Source organism: Aegilops tauschii, chromosome 7, assembly GCF_002575655.3.
Source record: "Aegilops tauschii subsp. strangulata cultivar AL8/78 chromosome 7, Aet v6.0, whole genome shotgun sequence".
NCBI lineage: Eukaryota > Viridiplantae > Streptophyta > Magnoliopsida > Poales > Poaceae > Aegilops > Aegilops tauschii.
In genome coordinates this window covers 85,888,624-85,911,667 of record NC_053041.3, presented here as the reverse complement: position 1 = coordinate 85,911,667, position 23,044 = coordinate 85,888,624, and the positions used below count along the sequence as shown (strand labels likewise).

Here is a 23,044-nt window from a genome sequence, read left to right as displayed (position 1 = left end):
CTGAGGGGGCCTTGGCTTGCACGCCATGATGCTCAACCCGGAAGTCGGGCCTCCCATCGACCGAAGAACATAGTCGGCTGCTAGGCCATCTAGGTGCATTTGTGGTGATTATGATCAATCCTAAGGTGACACTATTGGAAATATCCCTAGGCAATCACAGAGATGATGATATTTCCATATGTTTATGAATACTTGTTATTCCATCCCTTGAATAAAATAGCATGATATTGATTAATGAATATGTGATTCATGTGTGAAACCCATTATCTCTATGATGTTATTCTAAAGAAGTCCCTAGCCAAGCATATGAGAGAGATGCATATGAGTTAACGACTAGAACATGTATTGATGGATGATCATGTTTCACGGATCATTGACATGGAGATGTCCACCAATAATGTTACACACATGTTGGAGAACATGGGGTTGGACTGACTCACCATAAGACATTGTGAGAGCATTGTATCCTTCTATGCCGTCAATTGGTCTCCCACAATGTGATGATTCCTTAGACCTGAGATCTTCACATGTGCATGGGATGTGTAAGGGCTTACTTAGGGACTATCAAAGTCTACACCATAACTATGTAGTCACAAAGGTAGTTTTCGAGTTTGCCTCGCAACATGCTGCAAGATATGGTCGATCAAGATGAGATTTGCCCCCTCAATACAATGGGAGTATCTCTTGGACACTCTAGTGATCGGATCCAGAAAATATATGGCCATACTCTCGTTTAAGTGCTAACTGTCTTTCAGGGATTACAGTCATGGAAATCGAGAAAGAGGCTCGAGCTATTAACAAGGATGACATATTCTCACCTTGAGCTTAATCAATATCGCGAGGCAAAGGGAACATGTATATAATATTGTGAAAGGTTCGCCCAGTACGATCTTTACGTGTATTTGGGAGTCGACACATCCTGCTAGAGGCCGCTACCGATGATTGGTCGAGCAGTGGACTCGTGCATGTGCAAATATACGTGAACCTATAGGGTCACGCATTTAAGGGGCCTGAAACAAAGTTTGGATGTGATCCATCATTTATTGGGTATATAGTGCTAATGGGCTTCTAAGGTAGAAGCCCATCATGAGGTCTATATAAAGTGAAGGGTGGGCAGGATTAGGGTTAATCTAATGCGTGTGTGAGACACAAACCCTAGCCGCCGCACTCCCTCGACCCAGATCACGCCTTCGGAGCTAGCACACCGGCCGTGTGATGTTCTAGTCCTTGTATGTGTGGACACCTTGGAGGTACTACACATGCGGCGCTTGTACGAATGGTTCATGGGATCCGTGAGGAGTTGTATGTGGGATAGAGAGGAGGAGTACAACTACATCGACATCGGCACGCAACATCGACACTCTTCGGTTGCGCTACGTGTCGAGATGTAATTACTTGCAAGAGTTCCCGGGATGAACACGTTAGAATTTTTTATTTATGCCAGTGTAGCCTACCCGGTCTCATACAGACACTTGTGAAAACTTATTTATGGCTAGTTGCTTATTAGAACATTGATATTTCCACTAATTATCTCACATCACAACTGGTAACTAGTTTTATCAGCAGTAAGCCTTCTACTATTATCTCCATAACCAGTAAAGAATTAAAGAGCAATCACTATGACTAAGTTAACACAATATTGTTAGATTTATTTGTCATAGTTGATAGTTCAACTACTTTTATAGTCTTCCCTGCTTTTTGAAACACTTATCTGATAGCATGAACTTGATTTAAAATTAGTATTACCAATAGATCTCTCTGCATTTGTTGACGATTCATTACACTTCTTATTCCAGCCTTTCTAAAATGATGAGTGGCACTTTGGTTTCTTTGGGCGGTGCAGATATGTTCTCGCGTGTAGGGTAACTTGGTGAGGTGCCGAATGACACTTCTCATCCTTCCTAGCTAAAGAAGTACACAAGTGTTGGTTGGTTCTCGACTTGTCCTCATATGTCGATGAAGTATGGCTCAAATGTCCATTGATCCGCAGTTTCGAATATACAAGGGAAGTTTTTTTATTGCGAAAAAACGATGAAAATGTTTTCATTACTACATTGACGTTATTTATAAATCTACTATCTCGATGATTTCTTCTTTGTTGCTTGTTACATGTCATCGCGTTAAAGCCACATTTTCATTCTCCGCCAATGTTGTAAGCAAATGTGCATAACCAAAATGTGATTAGGGATCCAATTAATGATCTTAGGGCCTGTTTGGATTGCCCCCGGGGTCAGCCCTGCCAACTGCGGGCACGCCAATTAATTAGCGGTCAATTCTGGCGCCCGCATCTTGCCAAAAATTTATCGTCGGATTGAACTAGCATAGTTGGGCTGGGCATGACGCACCAAATAATTGGCAGCTACCCAAACGCCTACACCATGCAAGGCCAACCCCAAATTTTTGGCTGGGCATGTGAGGATAACGATCCAAACAGCCCCTTAAGGTTCTTAGATAAAATTGAAACACCCAAGCCCGACAGATGCAGTGGGCCATAGGCGCGCCCTAGCTCCAACCCCTAGTGATAGTAACTCATTCTTTACGGATCTTATCTTATAATATTAACTTGGTCAACGTCAACAAAGCTTGGCTTTCAAAAATTATAAGCACTACGTCATGAAATGAAGAGAGTATACATTTCCTCAACATATTTTGTTTTGCTAAGAAAACGATTTTTAGTGGAGAGAGGGTGCGAAGATAGCAATTATCCACGCCGGGCGGCGAGTGATCTGACCGGGTCATCAAAGCCCACCTGCTTTCCCCCCAGGTTTCCCTCGGCGCTGTCCCGCACCACCACCTTCTCTTCCCCCTCCCTCCCCGCATTTCAAAAACTAATCCCCTCCCCTCCTCTCCCCCCTCTCGTGACCTATCTCCCTGCTCCGAGTCTGACCTACCCTGCCCAGCCCCCACGACCACGATCCGCCATTCCCACCCAATGCGGCCACCGCGAGCCTCCCCCTCCTCCTCCGCTCTGCCCTAGAGCCGCCGCCGCACCCCCGCAGCCAGGCGTCGCCGCCGACGCCTCCTCCCCGGCCCGCCCCTCCGCCGCCGCCGCGGCTCCCGCCCCGACTCGGCCCGTCTCCGCCGCGTCCGCGACCGCCGACATTGGCTCTCAGGTATGCCCTTCCTTCCGGTCACGCGGCGGCTGCTTCCGCCCCGAAACAGGCCGCCGCCGCGCGCACCTTATAGATCCGTCCATGGCGCGGCGACGCGGAATGCGGCGAGGGCTGAGCGCCGCGTGGTTACGCTCTGACGGCCTGAAACGGGCGGAGTCTGAGTTCGTGCGTTTTATACTGCGTTTCTCCCTTCTACTAGGAGCATTCACGAGCCACCCGTTGTGTTTTTGTCATGGTCTGCCCTTTCCGTTACTGAAGAACTGCTTCATTTATTTTCGAGTGCAGTCATCTGGGGATAGTACCCTAAACTGGACGCTTATGCATGACTAACAGTAAACTGGACGATGGTGCCTATTTATTGTAGATTCGTAGTAATTTGTCTGTTCTCTATGGTGTACAGTATCATTATGCGCTTACAGTTTGTAATCACGACGCCATTTTATGCCTAACATTATGCCTGAAAATTTTGAGACGAACTAATTAGTGGCACTCTAAAGTTGGTTGTCTTCTGGCTTCAATATTTTTACCCTTCAATCATACAGCTGTGATATGAGTTTGTATTATGCTTGTTATGCTAAAGTTACTACATGTCTAGGTTTACTCAAGATAGTAAGGCTAATATGTCAGAAGAAGAAAGAAGTGAGGCCTCCCGACACGTTTTACGTGTTATTGACTCGTTGAAGAAGAAAGTTACAGCAGATCGTTTTACTTACATTAAGGTGCTTTGAGATCACACATTCTGTATTTCTCTCACTACTTTTTTTTATCAGATGTTCATGTTGTTCTTTTCTTTCTTCTGATTGTTATATTCTTTTTCCAGAATAGGATAGAGGATAACAAGATAAAGCTCAGCCCCGTTACACAAGGCACTGGCAATTCTTCAAAAATCTGGCAAAGAAATACATCAAATAGCACTGACTCGAATCTGCTGACAAGTAGGCAAGACGATGTACTCTCTTCTGGGCCTCGTATTGTAGTATCCCCTGCTGACGAAGATGGTGTCAGTTCTGATGAAGAAAGCTCCTATGCCGCGTCAACTGTTATGTTGGGTGGAAATCTAGCTGCAAAGAATGTCACTAGGCCAATTAAACTACCAGAAGCACCAAAAATTCCGCCTTATACAACATGGACATTTTTGGACAGGTCTGTTTATAACCACATGCACTTCTCGACCTCCCCATACCCCTGCTGCGTGCAAATGAGTTTCCTTCAGTAAGGTGTCGTAGGGTTTCTTGAGACAAAAGTTTTCTCGGGGTTTCATGCAGGAACCAGAGGATGACAGAAGACCAATCTGTACTTGGTCGACGAAGGATTTACTATGATGCAAATTGTGGTGAAGCTTTAATTTGCAGTGATAGTGAGGATGAAGCTGTTGAGGATGAAGAGGAGAAAAAGGAGTTCAAAGTTTGTGAAGACTGTCTTATTCGGTAAACAACTTGGGGCATTCCTTTGTTTTCTTTTGCATTATTTTGCCTTAGCTTTGGCTTAACTTCTGCACTTATTTGTGATTCACAGATGGGCTAGTTTTAATATCACAGTTCCTCAAATAAATGCTACCTCACTTACTTTTCTTTGAAGCAATACATTTGTTGTATTTCTATGAACCACGCTACATTAGGATACAAGCAGCTTATGGTTTTAGGATACATAAGCAATTAATAGTTTCCTGAAAAAAATACGGTTGCGCACAATTTACTTTTAAGTTAAAGGATTGTCTCATTTTTTCTTTCTTGAAACATAATACTCCATCCGTTCCTATTTATGTGGTGTGTGTTTTTTTCCTGTTGAAATTCCTATTAAGGAGGCACATTAGGAAGTCAAATGATTAGTTTTCGTGTCTAGTCCTCTCACTAATCTCTAATCGGCTCTTAACCCATTGATCTCCACAATCTATGGCCGTACTAAATACACCCAGAACACATGCCCGTTATCTTCTCTCGTTCCTCCTTTATCCACGATAAATACATGCAGGACAGCAGTAGTGCGCAAGGTTGATGTGTGAGATCAAGAGAGAAAAAACAGGAGCGAATCTGTTTGCAATTTTCGCAAGATAGCGCGTTATGAATACGAGAGCTGGGCGATGGTGCAGTTATCAGATGATGTGAACAAAGAGCTGGGGTGTGCGTGACGGTAAAATGACCAAAATCTTTGCGGGCACTCTGCGCTGGAAATCCTTGGTCTTGGCAAAATTGGAAACACACCACCGAAAAGGGATTAGGCGGGGGTACATCAAGAGTTGTAAAGTACTTCCTCCATTCTTTTTTTTAATACATTTCAGACAGCTGGCACTGAACTGTTTTGGGTGCTGTCTGAACTGTCTAAAACGTCTTATAAAAGTGAACAGAGGGAGTATTTAACTAATATGAATACGAAGTATCACTAAGTAATTATTGTGGCCTGCATTGCTTTACTTTATTTTCGTCTAATAAAGAACTTCGATAATTCAATACCACTTTTGTGTCTTTCTTCTTCCTTTCTACCTAAGGTGAGACTGCAAAATGTTTAATTGGTTTGCATAATCGGACTAGACTAGCTTGGACTTCCAGAAAAGTAGGCTTATGTTACTTAAAATGGGCTGCATGCTTTGTTTCTAGCGTACTCTTCAAGGAACTTTAATGTGGTGTTTATGTTGTCCAACTATATTCTGCGTAGTCTGTTGATGAGTTTACACACCTTCTTTAACCTGGATAGACCAAAAATAGATTTAGGCTTCTGCTATACCCCTTTTTCTCAATGGGTGATTTGATGACGATGTCATTAATTATGTTCCTCTGCTACTCTATGTTAGGATGACAATTCAAGAATGTGGCATGTCTGATGCAGTGCTGGAAACCCTAGCTCGATGTTTTGATAGGGCAGCTGGTGATATAAAGGCTAGTTTTCTGTTCATAATCATTCACATAATCTCAATAACATTTTGGCCATTTGGGCTTTTCCTTTTCCAGTTCACATTTTCAATATTGACAATTAACACATATAGCCCTATTTTACAGGCCAGATATGAGATCCTAAATGGGGAGAAAACTGAGGGTTCTCTTAAAAAGGTTTCTGTACCTAATGCCAAAGTGGAAGATCTCTACCGTGATAAAGATTTGGATGCAGCATTGGATTCCTTTGACAATCTCTTTTGTCGCCGATGTCTAGTACGTTCATCTGTTAACCATCATATGCTTTCTGTAATGCCTCTGGTTTGCTGATGAATATTCTGCCCATCTTGATATTGGCAGGTTTTTGATTGCAAACTACATGGGTGTTCTCAAGATTTAGTATTTCCTGTAAGTTTTGAAGTTCAAGAGTTATTTCCAAAATTGGGAGGTATTCTAATTTGTGCCTTCTCATACAGACAGAAAAGCAACCACCTTGGAACAGCCTGGATGATGGTATACCATGTGGTATTCATTGCTATAAACTGGTTTGTATTTTATGGTGTATGACTTCTGAAAATTGGCTTGTCTTGTTTGACAATTTGAATTTTGAAACATAAGCATGTGACTTGCATTGACATTGTTTTACAAACCACATTTTTTCAGGCTCCTAAACCAGATGCTACTACCACAGTTGATTCTGACATGCTTGACATAGAGGAGCCAACTCACTCATCTGATAATACAAGGAACCAGTTAAGCTCAAATAAGAAAAAACAGGGTTCTAGTGGTAAGAAAGCGAAATCCCAACAAAGTGAAGGCTCTTCAACCCAAAGGGTTGCCTCAGAAAGCAGCGACTCAGAAGGACATCCAACGAGTACTAAATCTCCACAACAATCATCTTGTCAATCAAAAGTCAAAATTAGCCCAAAAGGTGGAATCAGGAAAAGTACTAATAGAAGAATTGCCGAGCGGATTCTTATGAGTGTGAAAAAAGGACATAGAGAAGTGGCACCATCAGATTCTAATTCTGGTGGATGTCTCTGGCCAAGGGACATGAAGCTTAGATCTGATACACGAAATGGGCACAAGGATTCAGTTGCATCCCCACAACAGAATTCTCCAAGCACAAGAAGTTCTCGGAAGAAGGATGCGCCTCAAATGGAGAATAGTTTAGCTTCAGGGGAAGATCGTAATGATTCAACAGAGGAAACTAAGAACGAACATTCAGCAACAGATGGCCATGATAGTTCGATGATAGAAGATGTTGAGGAGAATATATGCAGGCAAGAAAATAAATGTAGATCCTGGAAGGTGATTGAGCAAGGGCTTCTAGTGAAAGGTTTGGAGATTTTTGGAAGGAACAGGTTGGACCCTTCTCCTGATGACCATCTATATCAGTGGTTTCATTACCTTGCACTTGTTTATGTGTTGCTTACTACAGTATTATTATACAACCAGTCAGGTGATCTTTTGTGTGTGGCTTTACATAACCTGTAAACATTTTTCTGAACTGAGTAAAGGTTATATGTGAATTATTTTAAACTCTGCCACTCGGAAGACTTTGACTATGGTTCCTCACTGAGTAGACAATTCATTCCTTTCATACAGTATTCCCATCATTTCCGTTTGCATGCTGTTTTCTCACCATCTTACAAGTGCGGAGTACCAGGGATTGAAAAAATGCTGGGGGAGGAAATGTTTATGAACTTTCTTTGACTAAAAGTTGCGGCCATCCCCTCAAAACTATATATTACAAACAGATTTTCCACTAATGACATAATTTTTCCACTAATGACATTATCTTCATAGTGTCAAGGTATATACTACCTATATAAATGGTTAAAGTTTAAAATGTGAACTGCAAGGATCCCATCACCACTTATATTTTTAGGCATTTTTTTTCAAGGTTAAAAAAATACTCGTTTTCCCATGAAAATTGCGAGGGTATGACACTTTCATGTGTCTTTTTTGAATTGTTGCTGCTCACAGTGGGAGCACATTAATCTGGGAGCCAAATCGCTGCTCTCCTTTTATCATTATTATAGCCGTAAGTTTACCCTGTTTCCCAAAATTAATAGCCACACTGAATTCATGGGTTTTCTTTCATGCAGTTGTTTAATTGCTCGGAACCTTCTCTGGGGAATGAAAACATGCAGCGATGTTTTTCAGTATATGAGTTATATTGAAAACAGCAGCGCATCTGGAACTCTTAGCAGGGGTGATTCTCTCGTCAAAGGATATATAAAGGCATGGTTCATTCTGCCCCTCTATGTTATTTTTTATTTTCACCCAGCTAGTTTCTTATTTTAGTGCTGCGAATGTCAACATCTCAGGGACATGAGTTGCGTGTGAGATCACGGTTTATTAGAAGGCGAGGTAGAGTTCGTCGTTTGAAGTACACCTGGAAATCTGCAGGCTACCATTTTATAAGGAAAAGGATTACAGAAAGGAAGGATCAGCCTTGTCGGCAATATAACCCATGTGGTTGTCAATCATCATGTGGGAAACAGTGTCCATGTCTTGTAAATGGGACATGCTGTGAGAAATACTGTGGGTGAGTTGATTATTTTCCTTTACAACAACTTGCACTATTATAGCAAAAGTTCTATGCAACTGAAGTATATGTATTTTGGTGTCTGTTTTCTATGGAGCTATTCTAGTTATTGACTATAACCGTCCTCTTCCACAGATTAACTTACCTTTTCATTTGCTGTTATATATATTTTGCTTGGACTAATCCTGTTACATGTGAACTAAGAATGCTTGTCCTTCTGGACACTACTACAATTGCTAAAAACTACTGTATATCTAGAGATATAGTTTGATTTCATATTCCATTGAATTGTTTAGTACTCCCTCTGTAAACTAATATAAGAGCGTTTAGATCACTATTTTAGTGATCTAAACGCTCTTATATTAGTTTACGGAGGGAGTAGAATGATTGAATACCTCAGTGCTGAATTGCTTTCCCGTTACTTGTTAGCATGCCTGGACTCTTTTTAGACAATATCGAAGCTAGTATTGGATTCAAAAAGAGATTTTTAAAGATGCATAGTACATGGATTAACTATCATTAGAGAATGAAATCAGACTAATTTATGTGGTCCTGGATACTTTGTTGTTATTGCTTAGTTTGAGAAATCTCAGTTGTGAATGGAATAATAAAAACTATAAAAACACATAAAAACAGACAAACAATTTTGTAACTAATCCTGCTGTCATAATGTAGCAATTGGAGCGAGAAACTGAAAGTTTATTCCCTTTGCATTTCAGGTGTCCGAAAATGTGCAAGAATCGTTTTCGAGGTTGTCATTGTGCAAAGAGCCAGTGTCGCAGTCGCCAGTGTCCATGCTTTGCTGCTGACAGGGAATGTGATCCTGACGTGTGCAGAAACTGCTGGGTAGGGTATGTATTTGCAAAATCAGATCAATCTTTGAACGGCTTTGTAGTTAATTGCACCACCAGGTCCTGTGCATTTTGTTCTTTACACTTCTACAATCTCACTTGTACCAGAGTAGTTCAAAATTCACAATGGGTGTTTTACCCAAACCCGTTAAGTTGCAAGGCACAATTTTATTAATGTTGAGTCATGGTTTGCAAACTGTTCAAGCTTGAAATGTTGTTGTCTCATCTTTAAGTATTGCAGAATAAATCATCAGTGCATTAAACTGTTCCATTTCTAACCTACAGGTGTGGTGATGGTTCATTGGGAGTTCCCAGCCAAAGAGGCGATAATTATGAATGCCGGAACATGAAGCTACTTCTTAAACAACAACAAAGGGTAAACTTTTTACACTTCAGCTTATCACATGTTGTGGACATCTTGGTTATATTTCTTCGAGTCGATACTTGATTTGATGATTTCTTTGGTTGGCACTGTCATCTATAACAGAATAAAGATAAAAACTACAGATTCTTTGTGTGCAGAACTGCAGGCTTAGATACCTGAACTGCTAGATGTGATTTAAACATGATTTAAGTGTCTACATCTCTTTGAGTTAGTTCTCATTACCGTCGAGGCTGGTATTGATATAGCAATAATTTAAAACTTCTGAGCAATGGCTCTTGTTTATGGTTAGTTCCGAGCCAGTTATGAACCAATTAGGATATGATTTGATTTAAATTGGGTGTTCTCTTAAGAGATTATTTTACCATCAATTTAAGCAGGGCACATCATTTTTCTTCTGAAATCAAGGAAAAATAGAACAGGGCAATGCCAGCATCGCCACCCCTTATAAAAAACTAAGAAGGGATTAATAGATATCGAGGCAACGATGTTGCCATTAGTTGTGATAATGACTATGAATTGCAAAGCCGAATTGTTGTACACGACGGCCATTTTAATGTTCTTGTTGGACTTGATGTTGTGACACAACACATCGAATAGCTGGTAAAATACATGCTGTCCATTATAATGCCTGGGTTCTGTTTTGAACAAAATGTTCTGTTCATGGTATTGAATAGTCATTACTTTGTTTTCAGGTCTTACTTGGAAGATCTGATGTTTCTGGCTGGGGAGCATTTCTCAAGGTAAAATTGCTCCTTCCATCTTGTCCATCGTTCTTTCCCTTTAACTCATCTTATTTATCTTTTCCATGATCTTCAGAATACTGTTAGCAAGCATGAATATCTTGGCGAGTACACTGGGGAGCTTATCTCTCACAAGGAAGCAGATAAGCGTGGAAAGATATATGACCGTGAGAATTCGTCCTTCCTTTTCAACCTGAATAATGAGGTGGGTATACAATGTTACCATTTACAGTCTTTTCAACATTCAGGGTTATATGCTGGACTGATCACTAGATATAGCTCATTTCTTTCAAGTTATTCTCCTTCCCAACTCTTCATTCAAAGCCCCCCTGCATTTTACATCTGATCCAACCGCTGTTGCCTTACTCTACTATGTGCAGTTTGTTCTGGATGCCTTCAGAATGGGCGACAAGCTGAAGTTTGCCAACCACTCCCCCGACCCGAATTGTTATGCCAAGGTCATCATGGTAGCAGGCGATCACAGGGTGGGCATATTTGCCAAAGAGCGGATCGGTTCAGGAGAGGAGATCTTCTATGATTACCGCTACGAGCCTGACCGAGCCCCCGTGTGGGCTCGAAAGCCCGATGCCCCTGGAGCGAAAGACCCCGGGCAGCCTTCCAGCGGGCGGGCCAAGAAGCTCGCCCATTGAAGAGACATCAGTCATTGGTTGATTCTTTTGTTCAGGGCCAGAACTGGGTAGTCGTTAGCATGCTGTTGTACCTTAACCTGACATTCATTCATTGGCCCATGACTGTTGTTGTAGTGTCGGAAGTTGAGAACCCCATTTGTGTCGGAACCTGTGGATGGAAGATGGACGGTTTTTTAACCGCTATGGTTGCTGCTCCATGCCCAATGCAGCTGGGCTGCCTTTGGTGGTGTGTTTGCCCTCTAAAAAGTTCTTGTAAGTGTGTTTGTTTGCTGTAGCTGCATGGGTTGATCATGGCACCACAATGGTCCTGCGAGCGACTTGTTTGTTCGAGCAATGCCCAGCGTTATGCTCGTGACTCACTGGTTACTGAACATTCTGACTGACGAGTGGGTGACATACAGGCAAACAAGCGAGGAGCTGTTTGCCAATGGCAGTGTACACGCTGGACTGCTGGAGGCACTAGTGGCTGTTGTTCTGCATACACAAGGGAAAGTAGAAGATGCAACATACAAGGCCAGTTAAAATCACAATTCACAATATGCAAGCGCCATCCATCAAATATATAATCAGCCTGAGAATCATGGTTTAGATACAATTTGGTGACAACACAAAGAATTCAAGGTCAGCTTGGAGAGGCTGTCAAGGCCTTGCATTTCTCATGCTCCAACTCGGGCAAAAAATGAATGTTGAAAATTACACCACATTGCGTTTCTCGGCCAAGGGTTCCTGGACTCCCTCCAGGGGTCCTGTTAACAGCTAATTAATGTCTACTCTTGTAGTTACAGCTTACATGCTATATGTAATTGCCTACGCCCAAAAGGTCACACTGCAATGGGATGCCTAATTAATCCTAGACTCCACCCTCGGTAGAAAAGAAATGGCACAGGACAGAATAGCCGCTCCTCTCAAGAGCAGCATCTATGGAACCATGATCCCTCTGTAACGGTTGGTACTTGGTAGTAGCCATCTCCAACAAAAAATTGTAAAGAAACACATCTAGCAGACCCTGGAAGTTAAGAGCAACAACAGATCAGTGTAGAAATTTCAAACCACAATATGGGTTACACCTCTTGTGTGTAGTAGGGTTTGAACCCTTGCTAACTCAGGATTCACATCTAGCTTATGATGCTCAAGGTATTCAAGAAATGCAAGGGAGATACAAGCCTGGTGCTACCATCCTAGTTCTGCGCAGAGTGGCAGAAGCAATATTGCTAATCAAGTTACTGAACTGAAAAAAATTGTATACCTTGTGTCCTTTAGATGTTCTTCGCGCCGCCGAAATTTGAATTAGGACGCACTGCAGCATATGCTGACAAATCCTGTTGATCATAAGTGCACAAGAAGCCAAGAGCCTTTCAGCATTTTTTATTAATGCTGTCTGTAATGCCAGTGGAATCGTAAACCCATCTACCAAGTTAAGAGATGGTACAAGTGCTACGGGCTCTAATACCAGAAAATAGAAAATAGTATGGCATACTTGTCGACGTCCTGAAGGTTTGCTCAGTTCAGTCTACAAAAGTACAGAGTCATGTATTGGTAATTGCATTGGAGCTCCGGGTGGTCCATGCATCTATATCCTCACCCTGCACTATCCTTGGGATCGTATGCTACTTTATGTATTCCACCCATATATACTTCCCTGTACCAATTTATTACAAGCTAGTATGTTTTGTACCATGGTACACGGACTTGTCCCACCAGCCAGAAATCACCTATTTTGTTCCAACCACCAAACAACCGTACGCACAGTTCTTTTTCATCACCACCACTCCCCTTCTCCAGAGTCAGACGCCATCTTGACCTAAAAACCTACACCTTCTTTGGCTCCAACCAAGGTCCATCACCATGTCCGCATCGTCATCACCAGGTCCAACCAAGGCCCCTCTGCTCTACATGGCTGGGTGGTCTGCACCAAGATATTACCTAATCTGCTTTGAAGAACTAGGATCCATCAGAATATGAGGGTGGGGAGCAGGATGGAGTTTGTTTCTAATGGAGGCAGTAACGGGGAAGATGAACAGTGATGGAGCTCGGGCGAGACCAGCCCTATATGGAGGATATTACTTCTGGGTTACAGGGACGGGCGACTCTAGCATTTCTTTGATTATTGTATGATAGATGACGTAGGTAACAGTTTGGGAATTAAATTCTTCCTGTTCGTACTAAATCAACGACAACTAATATGTAATGGAGGGAGTACTAAAGTGATGCATTAATTGAGTATCCTTCCATCTATGATGTATTATTAAGTGGGTGTATGCATCTGGTATGTCAGTTGGAGTGAATTTTGTGGCATTTACTCCAACAATCCCGAGGGATTACGTCCGGACCTGATTACGGCTTCTCCGACTCCTGTGAGCCAAAATCCGCGTCTGTCATGTACTTATGTATATTTCCCTCGAGGAACAACATGTACTTATGTATAGAAGCATTGTTCAAATTTATTTGTTACAAAACTTCCATTTATGAGTTCCAAAGTGCTGTTTGGTAATAATGCTAATAAACAGTTGAATAACAGACAAAACTAATTTTGCTCAGGCCAATCTGCCAACCAGAATACCTGTGGTGCACAAACAGGCATTGTATTCGGATGCATGAAGATCTGGTTTGGTTGCATAGGCGTTGGAAAAACCTGCAAAACATGAACCATGCTGGTATGAGATCAGTTAAATCTTAAATGCCAGAAGAAAAGATAACATTTCATACATATTTATGTGTACCTGATAGTAATATGATCTTCCAATGGTTGCATTACCATTTGCATCTTGTGCAGATTGAAACTGCTGCTCATTAGTTTGGGCGGTTAGTACCGGAGCAGCCGAGGAAGATGCCAGGGCTTGCTTTGCTTTTTCTGCACAGTGGCGTATTTTTGTTATGCAAAAAAGATGTTTTAAAAGCACGAGGAGACTTGAGTGTTGTTGCTTACTGGTGCTTGGTCCTTTAGGTATTTTCTTCTTCTTCTTCTTCTCCCTTGTACTGGCATCTTTGGCAGATTGAGCGTGCAGATTTCTCATTTCGAAGAACACTTCAAGTGCCTTCTCTCCTGTTTCAAGGGAGTCCCAGAATATCTTTCTTGCTTCTTCCAGTTCCTGGCTCTTCAATGCAAGGTTATACGCATACTGCATTGCGCGATTGCGATACGCAAGTTCAGCCTCGGTACATTCTTGTTGTGTTGAATCTTCTTGACTGAGATTATACATGCTTCTCCTGGCATCTTTCGTCCACCGTTTCAAGATGTACTTTTCAGGAACCATATCCACATTCTGCAGGCTGAAGGCTTTCAGAGCATGAGAACAAAGAAGGCCCATCCTTTCAAACTTTCCGCAACCACAAGAGATTTCCATTGTGGATGTATCAAGAAGAACAGTCCACATTTTTGAACCCCTGCCCTGCATTGTTATTTCAAACCTCAATAAGCTTCCACCACAGGAATTTTCATGACATGAAGTTGCTCCACATCCATCCAGAAATTCAGCCTCAAATAACTTGTACATCCTATGTGTATAAGATTCCGCAGCCTGCTTCAGAACTGTACTGTGCTTGATTGCACGAACTGGAGCAGTTTGGCTGCAGCGAAAATCCTCTTCTGACTCATTTCTACGTAGTGTTTTCACAACCTTTTCCAGCAAGAGAGCAAATCTTGTTATAGAAGTAGATTCATCAGCAACTCCAGTGAGGATATTGTTTGAGACTTCTCCCCACTGGGATGAATTGATCCCACCATCAAAAGTATCTTTGTTAAATACCGAGCACCATCTGTTATGAAACTTATAAAGGCCATTAAGCCAATCATTATCCTGTAGTTTGTATTCATCAAGCATAGCATCCCAAGATTCCTGAAGCTCCATTTCTGTGTCACATCCTTGCATGCACTTCATAAACATATTTTGAAATGCTTGAGAAGTATTTACAGTGCCTAAATGAGACTGTGCATTCTTCAGGATATGCCAGTAGGAGAAGCAATGCTGCGTGTTAGGAAACACCTGCTCGGCTGCCTGCATAATAGCTTCATCCTGGTCAGTGAAAATCGATTTTGGCGACCGGCCACCCATTGACTCCAAAAATGATTTAAATAGCCAAACATAGGAAGCTGTGGAGTCATCTAACAGGAATGCAAATCCAAAAACAACATTGTGCCAATGGTGGTTAACTCCAACAAAAGGGGCACATATCAGGCTATATTTATTTGTGCGGTAGGTTGTGTCAAATATAACAGCATCCCCAAAGCAGTCATAATCACTTCTACTTTTACCATCCCTGAAGAAGAAGTTAGTCATGCGGCCTTCTTGATCAACTTGGACATCCCAATAAAACATTCCTTCCTCGTTGGTTCTACGCTTGAAGTAGCTCACAAGACTTTGGCTGTCTCCTGCCCCAATTAGCGTTATATTCTGCACGTTGTCATGATTGTAGCAATCCCTTGTCGTGTAGCCTGGAGGTTCACTAATATCACCCACGGTCCTATCAGAAGAACCATTCATTGCATGTGATTCAGCAGATTCTGCTGGATCTATAACACCTGATTTTCCAACAGCAAATGACTTCGCGGATCTCAACAGATGCCTCTCCCCAGGTTTAGCCAACTGGTGATTGTGCAGGGGAACAAAGCGTATGACAGTCCAACGCCCTTTCTCATCGACTCTAAAGCGGACCATCGCCTTGCAATTCGTTCTTGTGTCCGGCCGGTTGAAATTCGCTTCTGTGACAGGCTCGTCATATTTAAGCCCTTCCTTCGAGCAGTAGTAATCTTTTGTCCGGATGTCCCTGGTACCAATGAAGTAGGACTGCTTGCCCTTCCGGACACTAAAGCCGATTCGATGTCCATAGTCGCAGTACAGCTTGTATGCCTCCTCCTCACTGTGGACCATGCAACCGATAAGCTCCTCGGTCGCCTCCTTGCGGCTCAAGGCATTTCCATGGTCTTCCCCCTTCTTTCCTGCCTCACCATTTTTCCTCATTCGAAGCAATTCCTCTTGTGAGCCTGGTATGCTATCCATTTCTACTCAAGCAGCTGCACCGGCCTTCATGTGAACAGCATCAGGGACTGGATCTACATGGTAATTTGTGAAGGTTATTAATAAGTTTGAGTTTGAGTAATCTGATCACCTGGATGTGTAAAAAAGCTCATACCTCAAACCCAAATGTGCGAGGCTGCGGACGGGGTGGAGACAGCAGGGCCCCCGGGAGGAAGAACGGGAGCGGCAGTCGCGGCGGCGCGCGCGAGAGGCGGATGCGTCGGCGGAGGCGGTGACGCTGAGCTACGGCGCACGGCGGCAGCGCTAGGGCACAGCGGGGTCGGGCTGGAGCTTGGGTAGGCCAGAGCGCCCGCGAGATAGCTCGTGAGAGGAAGAGGAGATGCTGCGGGATGGCGGAGAGGAGGAGCCTAGCTGCGGAGCTCACGGGCAACCGCCGGCGGGCCTCGCCGGAGCCCAGCGACGGGGGCGGGGGTTGGTCGTGCGGTGTACGGCCGAGATGGTGGAACGGGTCTAAGGAAAGCAGCGGCGGCGTTGCCTGGACCCGGCGTTGGAGTCCTGTAAGTGAACCGGGGTAAATGGGCCGGAGACGAGGTGTACGGGCTGTGGCCGTGTGAGTGAAGCCCGTCTTTCGTGGTACATGCTGGTGACAACGGAGACCTCCTATCTGCCGCTCACAGCGGCAAGGTAGTCGAGGTAGCGCACATGGCGCTCGCCTTGTCAGCTTACCGACCATTACTCCTTTGGTTTTCCAGCGCTTTTCTTCTTCTTCCGCTTTCCTTTGGTTTTCTCATAAAACGTGAATATTTTCCTAATTATATGGGGAAAATGAATGGATATTTTTAAAGAGCATTTTTGCAAATTCATAAACATTTTTCTAAAAATGATCGCCGTGTTGAAAAGTGTCCATATTTTAGGAAAAAAATGTTAATTGTCTTTTGAAATAAGGACTGTGCTAACCACCAGTCGACTGGTGGTTAGCAACAGATCCGCACGACTCCCGCCACAGCGATTTTTTCATCCCTAGCGATTCTCCCCGTATCGCAGCTTTTTTACGCAAAAAAAATTAAAAGAACGCGCGCAGGAGTCAAACACAAGACCTCGGGCGTCCATCCCCAGCTCAACAACCACCTGAGCTAACCCCTCATTGCAATTAAGTCATGCGTTAGTTTGTATTTCACTACCATCTATAACGTCAGACAAGCTTCAAAAATATCTGACTCCTTACAGAATTCGAGTACATATTTGAAAGAGAAATTCGCCTCACAACTAAATTGAACGGTCGGGCCAAATCAAATAATAAGCTAACCAATTTTTGGACATTTGTTTACTATGTATAATAGTACAGGAAACATGCTTTTCCAGTTTTTTCCTTGGATATCTGTACTGGACAATTTTCGCGAACGGATATATGGTGTCTCCATGACCCTCATGTTATACTAGTTACCTAGAACTTATCGGGGGGATGTTTCTACACTTATTTTAACTGAAACAAAAGTTATCGGGGTGTTCATATGTAAGTTATCAGATATGTGAGGTGTAAATTATCCTGCTATTTACACAAGAGTTATCGGGGTACATTTTTAATTAAAAAATCCCCAATTCAAAATTATCAGGGTGGCTTGTGCATAAGTTATCAGGTCTGTAATGCGTAAAGAAAACCATGCTTTTTGTACAAAACTTGCCGGGATATATTTTCAACAACTTTTTTCCGAGGGTCAAAAAGGTTACCATGGTATTCGTACACGAGTTATCGGCTCCGCGCTATGTAATTTACCGTGCTATTTACACATATGTTACCGAGGGTATCTTTTCAATGATTTTTTCTCCGGTTCAAAGTTATCATGTTGTTTGTACCTAATTTAGCAGGTCTATAGTTTGTAACTTACCACGCTACTTACACAGAACTTATCATATGTATGTTTCAACAATTTTTATCCACTAGGTCAAAAGTTACCACGGTGTTTGTCCATAATTTATCAAGTATGCGGTGCGTATTACAATGCTATTTACATAGAACTTAGCGGGGTTTTGTTTTGAACAATTTTTACCAGGTCAAAAAGTTATCACGATGTCCATACATTAGTTATCAACTCTACGATGTGTAATTTATCATGCTATTTTACATACATGTTAGGGGGGGGGGGGGGGGGGGGTGAACAACTGCCCCCTTCATGGTGCAAAATTTACCATGGTGTTTGTTCCTAATTTAGCAGGTATGTGGTACGTAAGTTATCACGCTACTTAAACAAAACTTATCAGGGGTATGTTTAAAAAAATCCATTGTCTTAAAAGTTATCATGATATTTAGACGTAAGTTATCAGGTATGCGGCATGTGTATTACCATGCTATTTAGACATAAGTTATTGAGGATATATTTTCAACAAAAAGATTTGGTCAAAAAGCTACCGATGTTTGTATGCAAGCTATCAGGTTTGTGGTTCATAAAATATCAAACTCATTACAAAGAATTTGTCGGATGATATTTTAAAACAAACATTTTTTCTTCATGACACATGAGAAAAAAATTATTCTATGGGAGCAAAATGTTTATTTCACTAGAAAGTGTTCATCACTACAAAATAGAGACAAGTACAACACGATGCATCAGTCCTTTACAAAACTTGGACTAGATGAATTTGTCCCCTCGTCAAAGGCGATGTTGTTTTTCTTTCCCATTCTCAGTTAGTAAGGTATAAAATATTGTTAATCCATGTAGGAAACACAATAGGTACATATCCCAGTTGGTTGCGCGCCACGGGCTTCAAACGACTGGTCGTGGGCTCGAATCCTGGCGGCCCTATTTTTAATTCCAATAGCTTTTTTCACGCGCAAGAGCTGAACGAGCGGGGATCGAGCGGATCTGTCGCTAACTTCCAGTGACTGGAAGTTAGCTTTCTCGTTGAAATAAATATTCACCATGAAGTATTCAGAAAAAATGTTAATAATCAAATGACAATAAAGCTCGACGGATCCTAAACCCAAACAATGAGCTACACAATTAATATCCTTATTACATAAGCTATACCCAACCCTAGTGAAGGTAGAAAAGCCTGAGCACATGTGTCATCGATAAAAGGAGCAACTACAACAGATCATTCGGTTGCTAATAATGCCTGGGATATGAAACAATGCCTTTTTCTCCCCTCAAGGAGACATTGTCACATGCGGAGTTCACCAAAGTTCTGGTTGCCCTGTGGGCAATTTGGTGGGCACGACAAAAGGTTATCCACCAGCAGATAATAGGTGTGGTGACTGTATGGGCAACATAACTATCATGGATATCTGCAAAACTGTTTTCAAATTCTTCTAGTACACCTGAGAGCTGTTGTGGTTGTCTCTTGTCTGACGGAATTCTTTTGGAAGCCTCGAGTTGTTTCATGAGCTCTGGAGATCCACAAATGGAGAACAAAAGAACACGATGTAGTATAATAATTAAACATTTAACCTTGTGCTGTGAAGTTGACACCATGCACATTCTTTAAGGCTTCATTCAACAAGCCTTGCGGAAAAATAAACCTTGATTCCTAAATAGCCAACAAAACAGAGGCATAACTATTGGTACACTTGGAGTACCTCAACGAAGACAAGTACCGATTCACAATTTGCTTGTACAATAGTCAAACAATGTAAAATGCTCCTTCCACTGAACTTTGGCCATGTCAAACGTGTTGATGGTGCAACCTCCAGGAATGGGGATGTTGAAGCTATTGATGCGGTCTGCTGGAACCATAACGGTACATATATTGGGTCATCTGCGATCACCTTCAGAGGTTGAACAAAAAGCACGACATTTATTTTGGAATAGAAGGAGTATAACTGAAGCTTCTATACTCGAGTCTCTAGCCGTTTGGGAAGCTCAAGCCCTGGGCTAAAAACTTGCTCGTCAAGTGCTTGATTATCGCATCAGAATGTCAGGCAATAGTGAGGGAAATCTCCCAAAGGACTTGGGGTATTGTTGCCCGAGCAACTGAGTTTGAGCATTGCCAGGCCATCCACGAGAGAAGAAATAGTAACCATGAAGCTGATAGCTTTGCAAAATTTGCTTTATCTTTGAATGTTTGCCACCACGTCTACAAAAAGATCTGAGAGACAGATGTGTGTAACTGTGGATGGCTTTCTACATCAGAAAAATATGTACAGGGCCTACTCTATACCCTCTTTATCTCTTTCCCAATGGAATTTCAAAAGACACTCAAACACCAGATTGTCCCAGACCTACCGAAATGTGAGGGATTTTTTTTTGTGCAGCAGGCAGGGCTTCTCTTCTTTCTTTTCTGTGAAAAAAGTTCGTTGGACGAACCGAATGAGCAGCCGAGTGAAGATATTCAGCCCATCAGAAGCACAAGACTGAAGCATTGCTGAATCCAATTTCGTTTCTGTTACTGGGCTATACTGGAATCTCTACCTGCGTCAATTATCGTGGGCTTGTATAGCAAACCTGCCGATGCCCCAGTCTCAGTTTATACTCATGTTAATATTATTCAACATTTCTAACAGAAAAAATATATAGTGACCATACAGCAACAATAGGAAAAAAAACATTTGCTAGATTCCTGATACAAGAACCATGCCACCAGAAAGCAAGAACTGGCCACCACCAATGCAATCTCCTACCGGGACACACTGGTCTCAAGAGGCAAAGCACTTTCGACTTCAGCTTCCTTTGCTGCAGCGGACCGCTCCGCAACAGCCTTTGACATCCCGAACATCTGAGCAACACAAAGCAAGTGGCTTGATCACAACGCACCAAAGTTAAACAAGGCAGAACCACAAAAGTTTTGAGTTTCAGCGTCACATACCTTCTGGATGGTCTTCTTGAAGCAGGTCTTGTGCTCATCCATGGAGGCATGGATGAACTCATCAATGTGCTCTTTCACATCTTTGAGGAAGGTAGCATCATCATCAGTTTTCTTCTTCCGGCACGACGACATGGTAGGGCTTTTAGGAGGAACAGGTGGCTGAGAACCTTCAGACTGTGTAGTGCTGGAATCCATGTCGATACTGAAAGAAACCAAGGGAGAAAAGGTTGATGTACATATTCCAAAGAGGAGATCAGGGTAATATGGATCCTGAAGCCAACTTCTGCATCACTGCAGCTACTCTACACATTTAATCACGGGAAGAAGAACCATATGCCATCTGTCATACTTGACAACCGCAAACTTAAAACCAAAAAGGAGCATTATCTACTTCACCAAACTGAAATTTAAGAGAGTGCAATATAGAAATCGCACGACGGCAGTAATCAACTTGTGGTGGGACTGACTCAGAAGGAACAGAGACAAATCTGTGATGCACAACTGACATATGAAACAAAAGGGGAATACAGTGACCATAAGTTTGACATAATTCGTTAGGTAAGTACTCCTACTAAATAAGAAGCTAAAATGCACCGATATGGGTACGTGTAGCAGTATTGGGCCGGATACGTAACTTCGCCATTTTGGAAAAGCGCCAATACAGGGATACGTTTTAGTTTTTTTTATCCACAAAAAAAAATGTATAGAAGCTAGGAACAGCAGATTACCTTCTTGTTTGCTCTACTGTGGATGCCAAAGCAGCTCCAAGCCTCTCCAATTGACAATGTTGATGCCCTGTTCTGACTCCAAGTTCCAAAGATATAGAATTATACTTTTAGTAAGTGTAAATGAATATGGAGCAGCAAATCAAATCATTAGTTAGCTGTACATCTATCATCGCATAATACGAAAGGTGGAACCTTAAGATCAGTCAGCTAACATCCAAAAGGAGAACCAATCACTTTAATCAGCTAACATTTTAGGTCTGACTATTAAAATCAACAGCACAGTGTAACAATGTCACTATATTCCCAATCATAAACAAGATTTGGGACATCTATGATGCCAACAACACCAGTATATAGTAGTACTAATGTGTTAACCAATTTCGTCCAGTATAACCAAGACAAAGCTCCTGCTCTCTCAAATTGCATTTACTCCTAAGCTTTGATTCAGATAAAACAACTTAATCTTTTCCTTTACATATATCGTCAGGCATTGCATGTTTCACTGCTAACATGTTTAAACCAAAACATGTGAGCATCTGAAATAAATTCAAACTACAATTTGTATACATTTTCCCTTATAAGCATTATCACAAACACCTACCAAGCAAAATCCTTTCACGACTTGAACATGCGCTGGAAAAATCATGCAGCAAGTAGTCATCAAGAAATAGCCATCATTATATTCTCACAATATCAAATCTACAGCAAGTACTCGTCCAAGACAAAAATCAGGGGAAAAAAAGAACAAACAGAGGATGCAAGAGGAAGGAGGGAGGGGGGATGACCTATGTATTCGTCGCCGGCGTAGCTCCGGGCGGCGGCGTTGCTGCTCGACGAAGGGAGGCGCTGCTTGGCTCCTGTACCGGCGGCGGCGCAGCGGAGGCTTCGGCCGGCTGTTGTTTTCGTTTCTTTCTCTCTCTTTTCTTTTCGACCGGAGTTTTCATTTCACAATCTTCAAATTTTAAGCCTATTCTCTCTGAAGTCCAAAACCAAAATTTCACAAAATATCCTAAGTCAAAGAAGTAAAAAAGGGAAACAAATAGTAAGCCTGAGTATCCGACATGTATCTACTCGAACTATCTAGGCATTGACAACTGGCTGGCTCGGGGTGGTTCATGAGATGGACAACTGCCAAACTGTTTGAGCCTTTGTCCGAGCTTGCTCGGACTAAGCCGGACAAGTCTTAGATTGTCCGGGCCTTGTCCCGGCTTGCTCGTTCTCGGGACGTTCACGAGCAAGACAAGCCCTGGACAATTTATGACTTGTCCAAGCACGCTCGGTCTGACATGACTAATGGGTTAGACTGTTCGGGCCCATAATAGTCGGACTGTCCGCCCCTTGGATTTACGCTAATCATTGTTGATGGCTCGACTACTGTTC

At 42.4% G+C, this 23,044-nt stretch overlaps 3 protein-coding genes across 4 annotated transcripts; 1 reads left to right on the top strand and 2 right to left on the bottom strand.

The window, feature by feature from the left end:
• Nucleotides 1-2,773: 2,773 nt before the first annotated feature.
• Nucleotides 2,774-11,406, top strand: LOC109781665 (histone-lysine N-methyltransferase EZ1). Its single transcript, XM_020340255.4, has 16 exons — nt 2,774-3,113; nt 3,709-3,832; nt 3,934-4,256; nt 4,379-4,540; nt 5,902-5,986; nt 6,107-6,256; nt 6,341-6,388; nt 6,457-6,525; nt 6,644-7,344; nt 8,092-8,227; nt 8,314-8,534; nt 9,254-9,385; nt 9,671-9,761; nt 10,463-10,510; nt 10,587-10,715; nt 10,891-11,406. Exons 2-16 carry the CDS (start codon nt 3,734-3,736, stop codon nt 11,158-11,160), a joined length of 2,664 nt encoding a protein of 887 aa, XP_020195844.1. The 5' UTR covers nt 2,774-3,113; nt 3,709-3,733; the 3' UTR covers nt 11,161-11,406.
• Nucleotides 11,407-11,699: 293 nt separating this feature from the next.
• LOC109781664 (protein FAR1-RELATED SEQUENCE 5) lies at nt 11,700-16,686 on the bottom strand. Its single transcript, XM_020340253.4, has 6 exons — nt 16,291-16,686; nt 14,087-16,210; nt 13,881-14,011; nt 13,721-13,792; nt 12,407-12,479; nt 11,700-12,166 (listed from the first exon to the last, which is right to left on the bottom strand). The coding sequence occupies exons 2-5, from the start codon at nt 16,155-16,157 to the stop codon at nt 12,417-12,419; spliced, it is 2,337 nt and encodes a 778-aa protein (XP_020195842.1). The 5' UTR covers nt 16,158-16,210; nt 16,291-16,686; the 3' UTR covers nt 11,700-12,166; nt 12,407-12,416.
• A 3,865-nt stretch (nt 16,687-20,551) lies between these two features.
• LOC109781662 (uncharacterized) lies at nt 20,552-22,611 on the bottom strand. 2 transcript variants are annotated; one of them, XM_020340251.4, is made up of 4 exons: nt 22,450-22,611; nt 21,665-21,736; nt 20,937-21,138; nt 20,552-20,846 (listed from the first exon to the last, which is right to left on the bottom strand). In XM_020340251.4, exons 3-4 carry the CDS (start codon nt 21,129-21,131, stop codon nt 20,748-20,750), a joined length of 294 nt encoding a protein of 97 aa, XP_020195840.1. In that variant the 5' UTR covers nt 21,132-21,138; nt 21,665-21,736; nt 22,450-22,611; the 3' UTR covers nt 20,552-20,747. The 2 variants fall into 2 exon arrangements, with proteins under 2 accessions (XP_020195840.1, XP_020195839.1); XM_020340250.4 differs by having other exon boundaries at nt 21,665-21,731; nt 22,450-22,605.
• Between the last annotated feature and the right edge of the window lie 433 nt (nt 22,612-23,044).

Excerpts from the sequence above, each read along its gene's own strand:
- LOC109781665 (XM_020340255.4), top strand. The coding sequence starts at position 3,734 with ATGTCAGAAGAAGAAAGAAGTGAGGCCTCCCGACACGTTTTACGTGTT. Across the intron at positions 3,833-3,933 it reads ATCGTTTTACTTACATTAAG|AATAGGATAGAGGATAACAA; the intron begins GTGCTTTGAGAT and ends TTCTTTTTCCAG. Across the intron at positions 4,541-5,901 it reads TGTGAAGACTGTCTTATTCG|GATGACAATTCAAGAATGTG; the intron begins GTAAACAACTTG and ends ACTCTATGTTAG.
- LOC109781664 (XM_020340253.4), bottom strand. The coding sequence starts at position 16,157 with ATGGATAGCATACCAGGCTCACAAGAGGAATTGCTTCGAATGAGGAAA. Across the intron at positions 13,793-13,880 it reads GAAGATCATATTACTATCAG|GTTTTTCCAACGCCTATGCA; the intron begins GTACACATAAAT and ends CATGTTTTGCAG. Across the intron at positions 12,480-13,720 it reads TGCCTGTTTGTGCACCACAG|GATTTGTCAGCATATGCTGC; the intron begins GTATTCTGGTTG and ends TATGATCAACAG.
- LOC109781662 (XM_020340251.4), bottom strand. The coding sequence starts at position 21,131 with ATGGATTCCAGCACTACACAGTCTGAAGGTTCTCAGCCACCTGTTCCT. Across the intron at positions 20,847-20,936 it reads TCAAGAAGACCATCCAGAAG|ATGTTCGGGATGTCAAAGGC; the intron begins GTATGTGACGCT and ends TGTGTTGCTCAG.